Here is a 12556-nt window from a genome sequence, read left to right on the forward strand (position 1 = left end):
AGGAGCCGAGAGACGAACGCGCCCCGGCTTCGGGGGCTTAAATTAAAACCAACTACAGAAATAATAGCGGGAGAAATCCATCTGAATAACCGTAGGTGGCAAACCCCGCGCGGCAGCCGCACAGGAGCCGTAATCTGCAAAGACAACAAAATTCATGACAAAGCACAAAGGGAAGCGCCGGGCTTCGCCGTCCCCAGATATTCATCCGTTAACACGTTCCCTTTTTAGGCTGACATGTCATTTCAGACGGGCCTTTTTTCCTCCCCTTTCTTCTCCCCCTCAATGGCGCGCGGCTCTGCCGAGGCGGCTGCTGAATTGGATCACCTCAGGGCGAGCACTTTATTATCTGCAGTCAAAGCGTCACCACAAATACCCGTCTACACACACACGTGTCACTTCCCATTTGTCTCCTCCACGAGGTATTAGCGCCGTGCGCCGCCGTGCACCGTGCCACCGTGTCCACCAGCGCAGCAAAGGCAAACGGCGCCAGGCGGGAGGTGTGTGGGGAGGGTGGCATTGAGGCCAGGAGGATGCCATCGTGCCACCCCACTGCTGCCCCGATGCCACCCGGATGTCACCCCCATGCCAACCCCAATGCCACCTTGATACCATACCAATGTCATCCCAGCGCGACCCAAACATTGACCCAATGCCATCCTGACACTAGCCCTGCGCCACTCCAATACTGCCCCCATGCCACCCTTATGACACCCAGATGCCACCCCAACACCATCACAATGCTGCCCCAATGTCACTTATATGCCACCCAACACTGCCCCAGCACAGTCATTACGCCACCCTGAAGCCACCCCAATGCAATCCCCACGCCATCACGACGCCATCCTGAGCCTGTCCCAGTGCCATTCCAGTGCCACCCCAATGCGGCCCCAATGTCATCCCAGTGCCACCCCAACGGCACCCAACACTGCCCAAGCACAGCCCTGATGCCACCCCGATGTCACTCCACCATGCAACCGCTGAGGGGACCCCAGGACTGGGAGGGACCCCACCGCCCAGCAGCCCTGCAGATCACCCCAGCCCCTCTGCGAATTAGTATTTGAATCGTTTTAAGGCACAGGCTTTGCACGCTGAGCGCCGCTGCCAGCACCCATGGCACCCCGTCCCTGCTGAGGGGAGCAGGGTGGGCACCCCCGGCGCAGGCTGTGGGGATCGGGTACCCCATCCCCAGGTCTGCAGCCCCGCCAGTTCCCGGGAACCTGCTCCATGGCCGATGGACCGGTGCGGCTCTGGAAAGTTTGGAAACAAACCAAAACCCCCTCTTGTGCTGGGGCGCGACCAGCGAAGACCACCCAAAGACCAGGGCTCTGAGCAGCCCCCCTGCCCATCCATCCCCACCATGCACATGACCGATGGAAAAGTGTTTTTGCAGCATTTCCTGGCAGGGAAAGTGCAAGTCAACAGCACATTTTGGGCATGGCAGTTAATTGAACTCCTTTTTATGGCACTTATATAAATACACAGACCCATCATTAACCGATCCCTTCCAGAAACTGAAAATGAAAGAATTAATCTTATTTCACTCATGTGTAACCCCTCATGAAATTAAAATGATATTTTATGGGTGTGTACAAAAGCAGCGCCTTGCTGCAGCTACTTTAATGAAAATGCCCTTGGAATAAGTAGAATTGGGTAACGAGAAGCCATTAAACAGGGCTTTATCCCATATGCAATTAAACAGTTTTATCACTGATGAGAGTCCCCATGGGTGAGCGGGGAGAGGTGTGGGTGACCCTGAAGCCGGATCTCTGGCACTCTGCTGCTCTCTAAGCCCCAGCCACCACCTCTCATTAGTGTTTTAATAACCCAGCCGGAGCCCTGGGAGGGCTGATGCCACCCCCCTAAGAGCCATTTCTTACAGCGTCCCCACGGGTCCAAGGTGCGCGGTCCCATGGGACGCCCGGCACGAGGCCAGACGGATTCGCACAGTGAGAGGCGGCGGCTGATGCTTGCATGGTGAAAGCACAGAGGGAGCGCAGGGAGCCCCCCGTAACACCCAGCTCCATACGGATCCCACCCTCTTACCAGAGCACGCATCCTGCACCTCCAGCCGCACACCCAGCCCCAGGCTGCCGGCAGAGCAGTGCCGGCTGAAGGAGGGCACACAGAAAGTAACATTTAATTAAATATAAGCCACTGCTACATTATTGCAGAGAGCAAGAGCAGCATAGAGTTTGGCCAAGCCGAGAGTGGTATTATTTGATTTATAATTTAAATAAAGCTCAGGATTCCTGTAATGCGCACAGAATAAAATCAAAAGGGACCAGGCTGCTGGAGTTAATTGGACGTGATATTTTCCTGAGGATGCTGCTTCTCCACAGGCTCCTGCTCCTCGGCTGGAGACGGGCAGACGCAGGCAGGACTGGCAGGGCTCCGGGCACCCTCCTGCTGCCTCCTGCATCCTCCTCGAGGATGCAACGCTGTCATGCCAGGCTGGTGCTCGCGGTACAGCCCTGGGATTACTGGCAAGGGAAACTGGCTGCTGCCATGAGCTGCTGACAGCGAGCATCGCAGCAAAGTCACCTACAGCATTTTACAGGATGGATTTTGTGGGATGCACCGAGCCTGCTGGGATGCAGCTGCACCAGCGTGTGGGGCACCAAGATGAGGGGGACAGTAATTAGCAGGAGAGCCAAGGGGTAGAACCAGGGGGCGAAGGCGCTGGGGCCGGCAGCTCCCAGCACAGGCAAGAAAATTAGTCAGCTCACCTTTTACGTGAAATTAATACAAAAATTAATCAGCGGCGTGGGCAGGATAATAGGATTTCACAGTGGTGCCGGGCCAGACGGCCAATGTGCCGAGAGCCAGACTCATTTAATATCGACAGAAACAATGCCAGAGGACAGAAATAAGACCCATAAAGATAATTACTGAGATACTCAGGAGCAAATTAAGTAATCAGAGGCACTTCTAAATTGTGCCTCATTTTAAGAGAATACTATCTTTGTCGATTACCTACACAGGCGTTTAGGAGGTGGCAGGAGGCTCGGCCCCGCGCGCCAGCTCGCCGGCCCCTCTGCACCGTGCTTACCGCAGGTGCCATAAATAAAGAAGAGCAAATCGTATTCCAAACCAGATGCGTGGCCCTGGATGTCACCTGCAATTTAATTTGCACTAGCAGGAGGCAGAGAGGAACGAGACGTGCTGGATTTGCCCATAATGAGCGGAAACATACGGGCAGCTAAACTTTGATTAAGGTGACCTGGTTGGTGGCGGCTGGTGGCGAGCACGGGGGTCTGGCTGGGCAGCTCGGCCACCAGCACGCACCGCCCCAGGTGGGGGACAAGCCTCAGAGATCTCAGGCGAGCGTGGTCCTGCCTGGAGGGATGGCGTGCTCTCAGCCAAAACCCCTGGTACTCTGGTCCCCCGTACCTGCCGGGGTCTGGCTTGGGGTCAGACCTCTGCAAACTGCCCTCCTCCCACCGGCACAGCTCCGGGACCCTCTGGTACCCCAGGGCTGGGACCTCCCAGAGTGCAGGTGGCTGCATCCAAGAGCAGCTCTCCCCACTGATGGGTGCCTTGCCCTGTGGCAAAACCATGTACAGGGCTCCTGCTCCACGAATCTCCTTATTTTAGCATTGTGTGTGGTGGGGCAGGAAAGGCTGGGAAGCACCAACCCTGGGAAGCACCAGACCCTGGCAGGAGGATGCTCAGGGACCCCATCCCCAGGGTGCTGCTCCTCAGCATCCCCACAATGCTGCTCCTCAGCATCCCCATGAGCAGAGTCTCAGGTTTCTGGCTCCGAGCTGCAACCGAGGAATGCTGCGGGGATGGGCAGACATATCCTGACCTCAGCATCACACCAGGCTTGACACAGAGATGCCCAGTGCCAAATGCCTCCGGTCTCCAGAAACCCCTGCCAGGCTCAGCCTGCCCACGGGTCTCAGACCGTGTGGGCCTGGCTGAGCTAATTAGCCCGTGGCAATGAGGCACACCAGGAGCCAGCCCCTGCTCCCCTCACGCCAGCCCTGCGCCGCTGCACACTGCTCAGGCATGACGGATTAGGAATAATTTTACAAGAGCAACATCCGTTTTCCTTCCAGAGACTAATAAGAAGGAGACCCGAGCGGCACCGCGAGCTCCGATGCAGCACAAGCACACGGGGGTCCATGCATACCCCCACCACCACCTTTGCAGACTCACCAAGACCCCGAGAGCTGACACCCTGATGGACGCTTGGGGGCAAAGAGCTCAGGAAGCACCGATCCCACCTGCCCTTGCGATCGCAGATGCACACACAAGTGCTTCCCCGCCTGCAACGCTGGGATGCACGGGCGCCCATCACCCTGCCTCTGGCTTGGGTGCCCTGCTCCCTGCAGCCGTGCCATGCTGGAGCTTGGGGAGCTTCAGCCGAAAAATAACCCTCCTGGCTGGCAGTGAGCATCGCTGGAGCAATGCCGGGGGTCCCCAGGGTGGCCAAGCATCACCCAAACCCCGTGCCTGGCTCCCTCGGCTGTGTCGGGGTGCCCAGGTAGAGAGAAAAAAACATCTCTGGGAAAATACAGATCATTAAACAAATGCCCGGGGGCTGTCACAGACTAACAAGCAGAGCTTTAGCAGCTGATTTGTCTTCAGTCGGCAATGTTTAAAAATCCAACTGAGACCAGCAGAAAAATATCCACTCCCCTCTTTAAAACACACATTCATCACTTGAGAATCTTAATGCGTCTTTCCCAGCCGGGGAGGTCAAACACGCCTGCCTAAAGCAGGCTCATTAAATATACATTTAATCACGGTTTGGATTGAGAGACAAAGGCTGGGAGAGACAGGTGCTTTACTGGAGTGACCTTTTGGATCCCATTTTAATGTAACTAGTTTACAGCTTATCTGAAAGGCCAGCTCCTGGGGAAGGCGAGCTGCTGCAAAACGGAGAAAGTAATTAGGGGGGGAAGGGCCGGGGAGGTTTGTGGGGCCGCGGAGCAGGCGACAGCAGCATCCTCTGCCGCCACCGAGCTTCCCAGACAGCTCTGCAACATTTTCTGAAGTTCGACTTATCAACCAGAGCAACCCAATTTAATTTGCTTATCTTGTCTCCTTCCTCCCCCTCCCCTCCCTGCTTCTCCTGCTCTTTTTAATTATCGGTTAAATAAATGTCTTTTTCAATAAGGGAAGCAGCATCAAAGCAGGCGCACCAACCCCCACCCACCAACCCCCCCGCCCCCGGGCACTTACACTTGCGCGGCTCCAGCGCCTTGTTGGGGCAGGCGAGGTGCTGGGCTGGGGGGTTCTGGGTCCTCTGCAGGCAGGCCAGCATGGTCTGGGTCTCCCGGCGGGCAGTGCCGCCCCCACCGCTGGCCCGTGTCCTACCGAGAGAAGAGACACGCTGGTCAGGCAAGGAGACCTGCCCGCACCGCTGCCCACCACCCTTCTGCCCACCCAGCCGCTCTCCGGGCAGAGGAGCTGGAGGCAGGAGCTCCCGGCGCTGACCACGGGCACGCACACTGCTCAGAGCTTTTTGCTCCTTTGGTGATAAATAAATAACTCTGAAAGCCTTAAATATGAATGGATATAAAATAAATATGAAGGTCTCCGTGGGTGATTTGCACTCCTTGCAAAGCTTTCCACCCTTCCCGCCAGGAATGGGGCAAAGCCACGGCATCCCCCCGGCACCGCGCTCCTGGCAGTGCCAGACCAGCCTGCTGGTGTGCCAGCCAGCACCTCCCGGCACCGAGCAACCCTGCCGGCTCCGGCCAAGGCTGGGGAAAGATGGCGTTAAAATCCCGCTCAGGGTCCTGGGATCTGTCGCCAGCTCCCAGCTGGCATCAAAATCTGCTCAACAAAAGCTGGAGGGGTCAGGCCAAAGTCATCACCACCACCACTCTGCTAATTGTACATCCTTCATGAGCCACCGCGGAGGGCATGAATTATAACCAGTTGCTGCTGACACCCTCCCACTGCTCCGGCTGGCGCGGGGAGTGATATTGCTGCTTGGAGAGGGCAGGGAGACGTGGGCAGGAGCAGCAGAAAAGCAGGCAGCGGTGCCTGTCCTCCAGCATCGCAGCTTCTGAGCCATCACTCTCCTGGCTGAACATCTACTGATGGCTGGGGGTCACGGCTGGGGGTCACGGCTGGGTGTCATGGCCGGGTACATCACTTCACCTGCTCCGTCATGGGGGAATCGTGCCCTCCTGCAGCTCTCTGTGATGTTTTCCACATGCCCTGGTGCTGGAGAGAGGTGCTGGGCTGGCAGGGAGCTGTGCGGTGGCCTTGGGCACACGTTGGCACAGCTGTGACCATCACCTGCCGGGCAGCGGAGCAGAGACGGATGCTCCCTGAGCTATGCCTGATGCTCTCCTTGCTCCACTGGTTTAAACATCACCCAGAAACACACCTTCACAGCCACCACGGGTGCACAGCCAACGGTACCCACGTGCTGGCCGCTGGCTCTCACCCCATGCCCACCTCCACCGGGCACAGGGGTCCCAGGCTCTGGGCTCGTCCCCTGGCTGACAGCCGGTGGTGGCGGTGGGACCCGCACGGGGTGTCCGTGCCATGGCTGCGCTCTGCCTGAGGGTCTCGCCCCATCCCCCTCATGCTGCAGACTGGGGTAAGGGAGAGAGAGACTCATTTGCGAAAGGTGTGAGGAGCAGGAGGGGAGGAGGAAGTCATCTAATACCAAGCAGGTGTCTGGAGAACCCAAATTGTGCTGTTTTCTCCTAATAATGAAGTATTCATGAGTAAAAGCCTTTTTCACTACTTTCTTAAGACACTAATTTCACAACAAGCGCCTTGTTACCATGCAATTATTCCAATCGTGCATTTCTCCCAGATTCCATCTGTCCTCATGCTCTCTAAATGAAAGACAATCATGTAACCACCTTTCATTATTCACTATTTTACTTTCAGCAAAGGTACCCTGAAAGAAATGATTTCCTCTGAAAGGGACTTTTATTCAGTTTCAAAACCAATTTTCTCCTATTACTGTCTTAAAAAAAAAAAAAAAGAAGGGGGGCAGGGAGGTGTTTTTATTTCATGCATTACATATCCTTTGTTAACGCAGCTCGCAGTAAAAGCAGCCATATCCATTTTCTGGCTTCGATTTCTGGTAATTTTAAAATATGCCATTACAATCAGGCAGAAATTATACAGTTTGAAAAGAGAATGAAGTGCTTCTTATTCAGAGGCTGAGCGCACTTGACTGCCAGGGAGCTCGGCTCTCCCCGCCGGGACTCAGGGTGCGTTACGCAGCCCTGCTCCCCCTGCGCCTTCGCTCCCCCTGCACGTGCCCACCGCTGCCTCCGCACCGGGGAGATGCTGTGCTGACCCCATCCCCACAGGGGGGACCCAGGTCGGGGCACCCATGGCCATGCAGGGGATGGCTGCACTGGCTCCCACTCTACCTGAGCCTCAACTAGGCAGTGACCTCGGGGCTGGCATCCCGCTGGGTGTCACCATCTGGCCGATTAGCGGGCGGATGTCACCTCCTCCCCTGCGGCAAGGCCAACTCCGTGCTGGGATGCTGCCCCACGTCCCTGCTGGGCACGGGCTTTGTGGGTGGCTCACGCTGCTGATGGATGCACATCAGGTCCTTGATGATCCCCGGGGAAAGTGGGGCTGAGAGCAAGGAGAAAGCCCCCATAGGGCAGGATGCGGCCACCGGCAGGGCACCAAACATGAGTGCCAACGGGGGGCTGGGCAAGGATGCAGCCTGAGCCCCCGGGGAAGGGGGGGATGCTGGTGGCCGCTCACAGGAGCTGTAGTTGCCTTTGGCCCTTGGGGCCTAGCCATGCAAGTCCCCGGGGGACATCCCCATGATGGCACAGGTGCTCTCCACACCAGTGCCCTCTGTGCCCTGCCACACAACCAGGCACAGCCCAGCACCCTCCCGGAGCCATCCTGACCTCAGCCATGCACAGCAGGAGCATCATCGGCATCAGCCGGCAGGGATGCGGGAGCCATATGCCAAACTAAATAAAGCCACCGGTTAATTCAGACCCCGGTTTTGCCCCCATCTCCCAGCATCATGCAGTGGAGACAATTTTTCCGACAGCTATGTTGCGCTTCAGCCCACCTCAGCCATGCTTCGTAACCACAAGGGCCCCGGCACCGCACGCACCGCAATAACATCCCTCCGTCCTGGCACCCTGCCAGGCACCCCCAGAGCACCCGAAGGCGAGAGGGTGGGCGCCGGCACAATGGGCATCTGTGCCGCGGTGGCATTTCGTTAATGCTGCTCAGAAAAGCCCCTGAATCAGCTGATGGGAATTGGGCGCTGGGCTGTCCGAATGCTTAGCGCCAGCTTAGTTAGCTCCATCTGCATTTGAACTAATTCCAATCAGCAGGATCCGATTTAGTTCAAGCTGCTCTGGCTCTTTCGTGGCAGGAAAGACAACACTCAGCAGTTTTGCTGAACCACCCCCCCGGTTTGTGTGGCCTTGATGGCCCCGCTGCCACCCGGCCAGCGGCACAGCCGGCACCGTGGCACATGGCAAGAGCATCCCGCTCTCAGGGATGCTAGGAGCAGGGTCCCTCAGGAACCCCAAGTCTGCATCCCACAGCACCACTCCCCAGCCCTGGCATCACCCCCCTCCATCCTTCCCCAGCCCCTCTCCGACCGCTCCTTCCCGGCCCCCACCCTGGGCCAGCTAATTTCGAAGCCCTATCTCTACATCACACTATTTATAAGCCCAAGGTCTTTGTGACTTTAATAATAATTAAAAAAAATAATAAAATACCCTCTCTGTCTAAAGCCCCAGTGACGGGAGGGTTTGGCACCTCCTCTGACATCAGCGGCTGATAAGTCGGGCTTATCTCCTCCGAGAGCCCCGTGAAGGTCCCTCTGGCGAGATAAGGCCAGCGCAGCTGTCGATAGAGGCTTTCGCAGGCGAGGATTTAGATAAAAGAATATGTGATGGGGGTGGGGGGGGGAAGGGAACATTTAAAGTCTCAGCCTGAACTGGGTCTGTGCTGCTGGCTGGACAGTGCGAGGGCAGAGGGGAGGGCAGGAGCAGCCCTCCGGCTGGGAAAAGTAAGGAACAAGGTCTCTGTCACCACCCAGGCTCGGGTGCAAGGTGAGCATCCTTCCCCGGGTGTTATCAGGGTGGCCTGGGGTGCAAGCCCAAAAAAAGGGAGTTTTCTAGGTTAGGAGATGAAGCGGGGCAGGAACACAGATGCTGCAAAGCTGTTTGAGTCATGCCGCCATGTCTCCCTCCGGGCTGTTAAAAGACAGCGCAGGGTTTGGCACAGGGAGAGGAGGTGACCGGGTCACCCCAGCTAGAAAAGGCACAAGAGGTTTCTGACAGCGCCGGCCGGGCGGTGTGGGAGCAAGGCTGAGGCTGGCAGCCACCCTCACAAGCTGGCAGCACTGATAAATGAAGCAAAAACCCTCACTGGTCCCTGGGGTGCTGAGTATCTGTGGTGCCAGGGCTACCTGCCGCGACCGGGGACACCCTGGTCCCTCATCCCTCTATGCTCAGATGGAGAAGAAACCCCCGGCTCCCCTTCCCCACAGCCCTGGGGACATGGGTGCTACCTCCACAGCATCCCCAGCACGGCCACTGCCACCGCCCCACAGACACTGGCTTCCCATCAGACGGCATCCCTCCTGCACGGGTGAGGCGGTGCTGGAGGAGGAAGGCTTCCCTTCTGCACACCCCAAAGGTGATGCGGGTGCACACCCCACCAGGGATGCAGGTGCACACCCCAAAGGTGATGTGGGCGCACATCCCAAAGGCTTCCTCTCTGCACCTCGGGGATAGGTGCCCATCCCATCCCAGGGCAAGCGGGATTTTGGCTGGTGCTGCCGGCTGGCACCACGGTGGTGCGGGCAGCTGCCGTGCCAGCTCATGCCCATCTCCCACCCAGCAGCAGATTTATGGTCCCCAGCTGAGGTGGTGGAGGGGACACGGCACTCGGCAAGCGACACCACAGCTCCGTCCTGCAACAGGCGAGCGCGGGAAAGGTCACCCCGCTGTAAATCACTGGGAGCACCAGATAAAATAAAGCAGAAAGTTGACGCCGCTGTGCCGAGGGCTGCAATAAAGCACGGCACGGTGCCGCCGGCCGCACCGCGACCTTCCCCTCGCCCGGCCGCTGCTCCATCGCACCCGGCTAATCCGCTCCCCTCCATGCGCTCCAGCCCCAGGCCTTTCAGGGGGCCCTGTTAATAATTAAATGTTAATCTAAAAAGCAATTTTAGCTGCAGTGCTGCAGATCTGGTTAGAGATTACATTAGCATGTAAGAGTCAAGGGTAATTTTCTCTAACCCCTCTTGTGATCTTTAAAACCCGCAGATCTTAAAGCAACACCAGCTCCTCTGATTAAAATTGGAAGCTGGGGTTTGCAACAGATAATGATGCTGGAAGTGATTATTTTGCTGCGGGGGAGTGGGGGCCTGTCTGTGGGAGTGACCCACACCGGCTGAGCGGCTGCTCCCGGCCCGTGCCCTGCGGAGATGCAGGGAAGGAGCCCAGGACCCAGCTGGCACCAAGCAGAGCTGTGCCCTCAGCTTCAGAGTCCGACCCCGGCAGATGGACCCCACTGCACACCACGGGGATCTCTCGTCCTCCAGTTTCTCCACCTTGTCCCACCGTGCGAGATGGAGCTTGCAAGGGAGAACCCCAGGGAGGAGAGGGTGCACATCCCAAAGGCAACATGGGTGCACACCCCACCAGGGATGCAAGTGCACATCCCAAAGACAATGTGGGTGCACATCCCAAAGGCAATGCAAGCGTCCAAGCCTCTCTTGAGGACACCGTGCATGGGGACAGGACAGTCCCCTCCAGCACTAGGGACACCACAAGACACGCGGCGACAGGCAGGACCGGATACTGCCCATGCCCCCATCTCAGCCCCAGCTTGAGGGGCAGCTGCTGCCCCAACATGGTGAGCATCCCCATCTCCCACTTCCCTGGAGCCTGCCTTTGCTTATGGAGGAGACATTTTGCTGTCCCACTGCTAGAGGGATGGTGCGTTTTCAAGGCTGCTGTAACACCAAGATGGCACTGAGCTCACCAGCCGTGGCACACTGCCAAGGACGGAGCGGCACTGCCACGCCGGGACCTGGACAGAGCATCCCCTCACTGCTAGTACCTTAAGGCAGCAACCTTTCCACCCAGAGCCGAGGTTTCTCCTCCCACAACGGCTCCAAGAAGCAGCCCCTTAGGCCGTTCAAGAAAATCAACATCAAAAAATACCCGAAAATACCCTTTTGTTAGCGAGCGGGGCCAGGGAGGCTGGGGCAAGGGCACAGCTGCCACAGCCCAGAGCAGAGGGGACAAGCAAATTGCCTCCCACCCGGTCCAAATGACCCAATGGAAGAAATAAGGTATCAGACGTGTCCATAAAGATGGAATTAAAAAAAACAATTTGAGTGCTGTTGAGCATTTGCAGACATCCTCGTGCAGGGCTCGGGCAGCCTGGTTAAATTTATGTGTCAGCTTTAAGGAGGCCTCTCATCAAATGAGCTATTTTGGGCAGAGATTAAAGATCTATTTTAGCTGCGAGCGGGAACAGCTCTCGAACAGGTTAATAATGATTCTGGAAACCCAAGTGTCTCCAGCACCCTGGGGCAGGGCAGCCGGAGCCCTGGGCAGCACTGGGGGGTCCCTAAAAGTCTCTGAGCTGGGAGGGTGGGTGATGCCGGTGCAGCATCCCCCCTGACCCGCTGCCATCCTGCTGGGGAGGGAGAAACCCTCATGCTGCTGCTGCTGCTGGGCGAGGAGCGGCTGTGGCGCTGAGCAGGCGTGGGTAATTGGAAGTGGCAGACGCTGGCACGCTGCTGCTGAGAAGGTCATTACGTGGCACTGGGAACGAAATGCCAGGAGCCGGGGGGGGGGGAGCAGCCCTGTTAACAAAGGTCAGGGCCCCGCTCGGGTGCCTTTGGTGTTTTTGGCAGAGCCCAGCTCTGCCTGCATGCACCAGGGTCCTGGCAGGGCTGGTGCTCAGCGTGTGGGCAGGATCTGCCTATACGTGTGGATCCCCTCTAATCTGGTACCCTGCAGGAGCGTACCTGGTGGCAGGGACTGGGAGGCATGCTGCGCTGAGGGGGGGCGCTTTGCCCAGCCCCTCGAAGCACAACCTCTCATCCAACATGGTCATGCCATGTATCCATCCTGCAGATGGATGGAGGGGGAGAGGGGCCAGGGGGATGAACCCACCATCCCCAGCAGTGGGAGCTGGATGCTCGGGATGCTCATGGGCTTTTGGTCCCAGCCCCAGCAGAGATGCAGGATCAAACCAGCAGAAAAGCCAAATGGCTCCAGGTAGGTCGCCAGAACAGCAATTAAAACACCCCAGACCCCAATGAACCCAGAGCCCAGCCTGGAACGGGCATCCACCCCCTGGGTGCAGGCAGCACCCATGTCCCCAGCTGAGACCCAACAGATTTTGACACTGGGGAGACCAAAGCTTCCCAGCACCCACCACAGCTCCTTCTGCCCCATCCTGGGGGCTTGTCTGCCCTGCACCCTGACCGGGGGCTCCTGCGGTTATTCCGGCAGCACCGCGGTGCCCAGGCTGCCCAGCCACCCGTCCGGCTGCACCGTGCATGGCAGCCAGGCGCATGCCGCTCGGTAATTACAGCTCTGAGCGCCTGAGC

The 12556-nt window shown here is 57.7% G+C and overlaps 1 protein-coding gene across 4 annotated transcripts in view; it reads right to left on the reverse strand.

The window, feature by feature from the left end:
• Positions 1–12556, reverse strand: part of FAM222A (family with sequence similarity 222 member A) — a 38792-nt gene that overhangs the window by 9354 nt on the left and 16882 nt on the right. For 2 of the 4 annotated variants that reach the window (XM_080373759.1, XM_080373761.1), the window contains exon 2: positions 5191–5321. In XM_080373759.1, the coding sequence (XP_080229885.1) occupies positions 5191–5272 (82 nt within the window). In that variant the 5' untranslated portion in view covers positions 5273–5321. Of the gene's footprint in view, positions 1–5190; positions 9677–12556 lie in introns of those variants that run through there. The other 2 variants (XM_080373760.1, XM_080373758.1) reach the window with 2 other exon arrangements.

The sequence above is a fragment of the Falco punctatus genome (genome assembly GCF_963210335.1).
Source record: "Falco punctatus genome assembly, chromosome: 1".
NCBI classification, from domain to species: Eukaryota; Metazoa; Chordata; class Aves; order Falconiformes; family Falconidae; genus Falco; species Falco punctatus.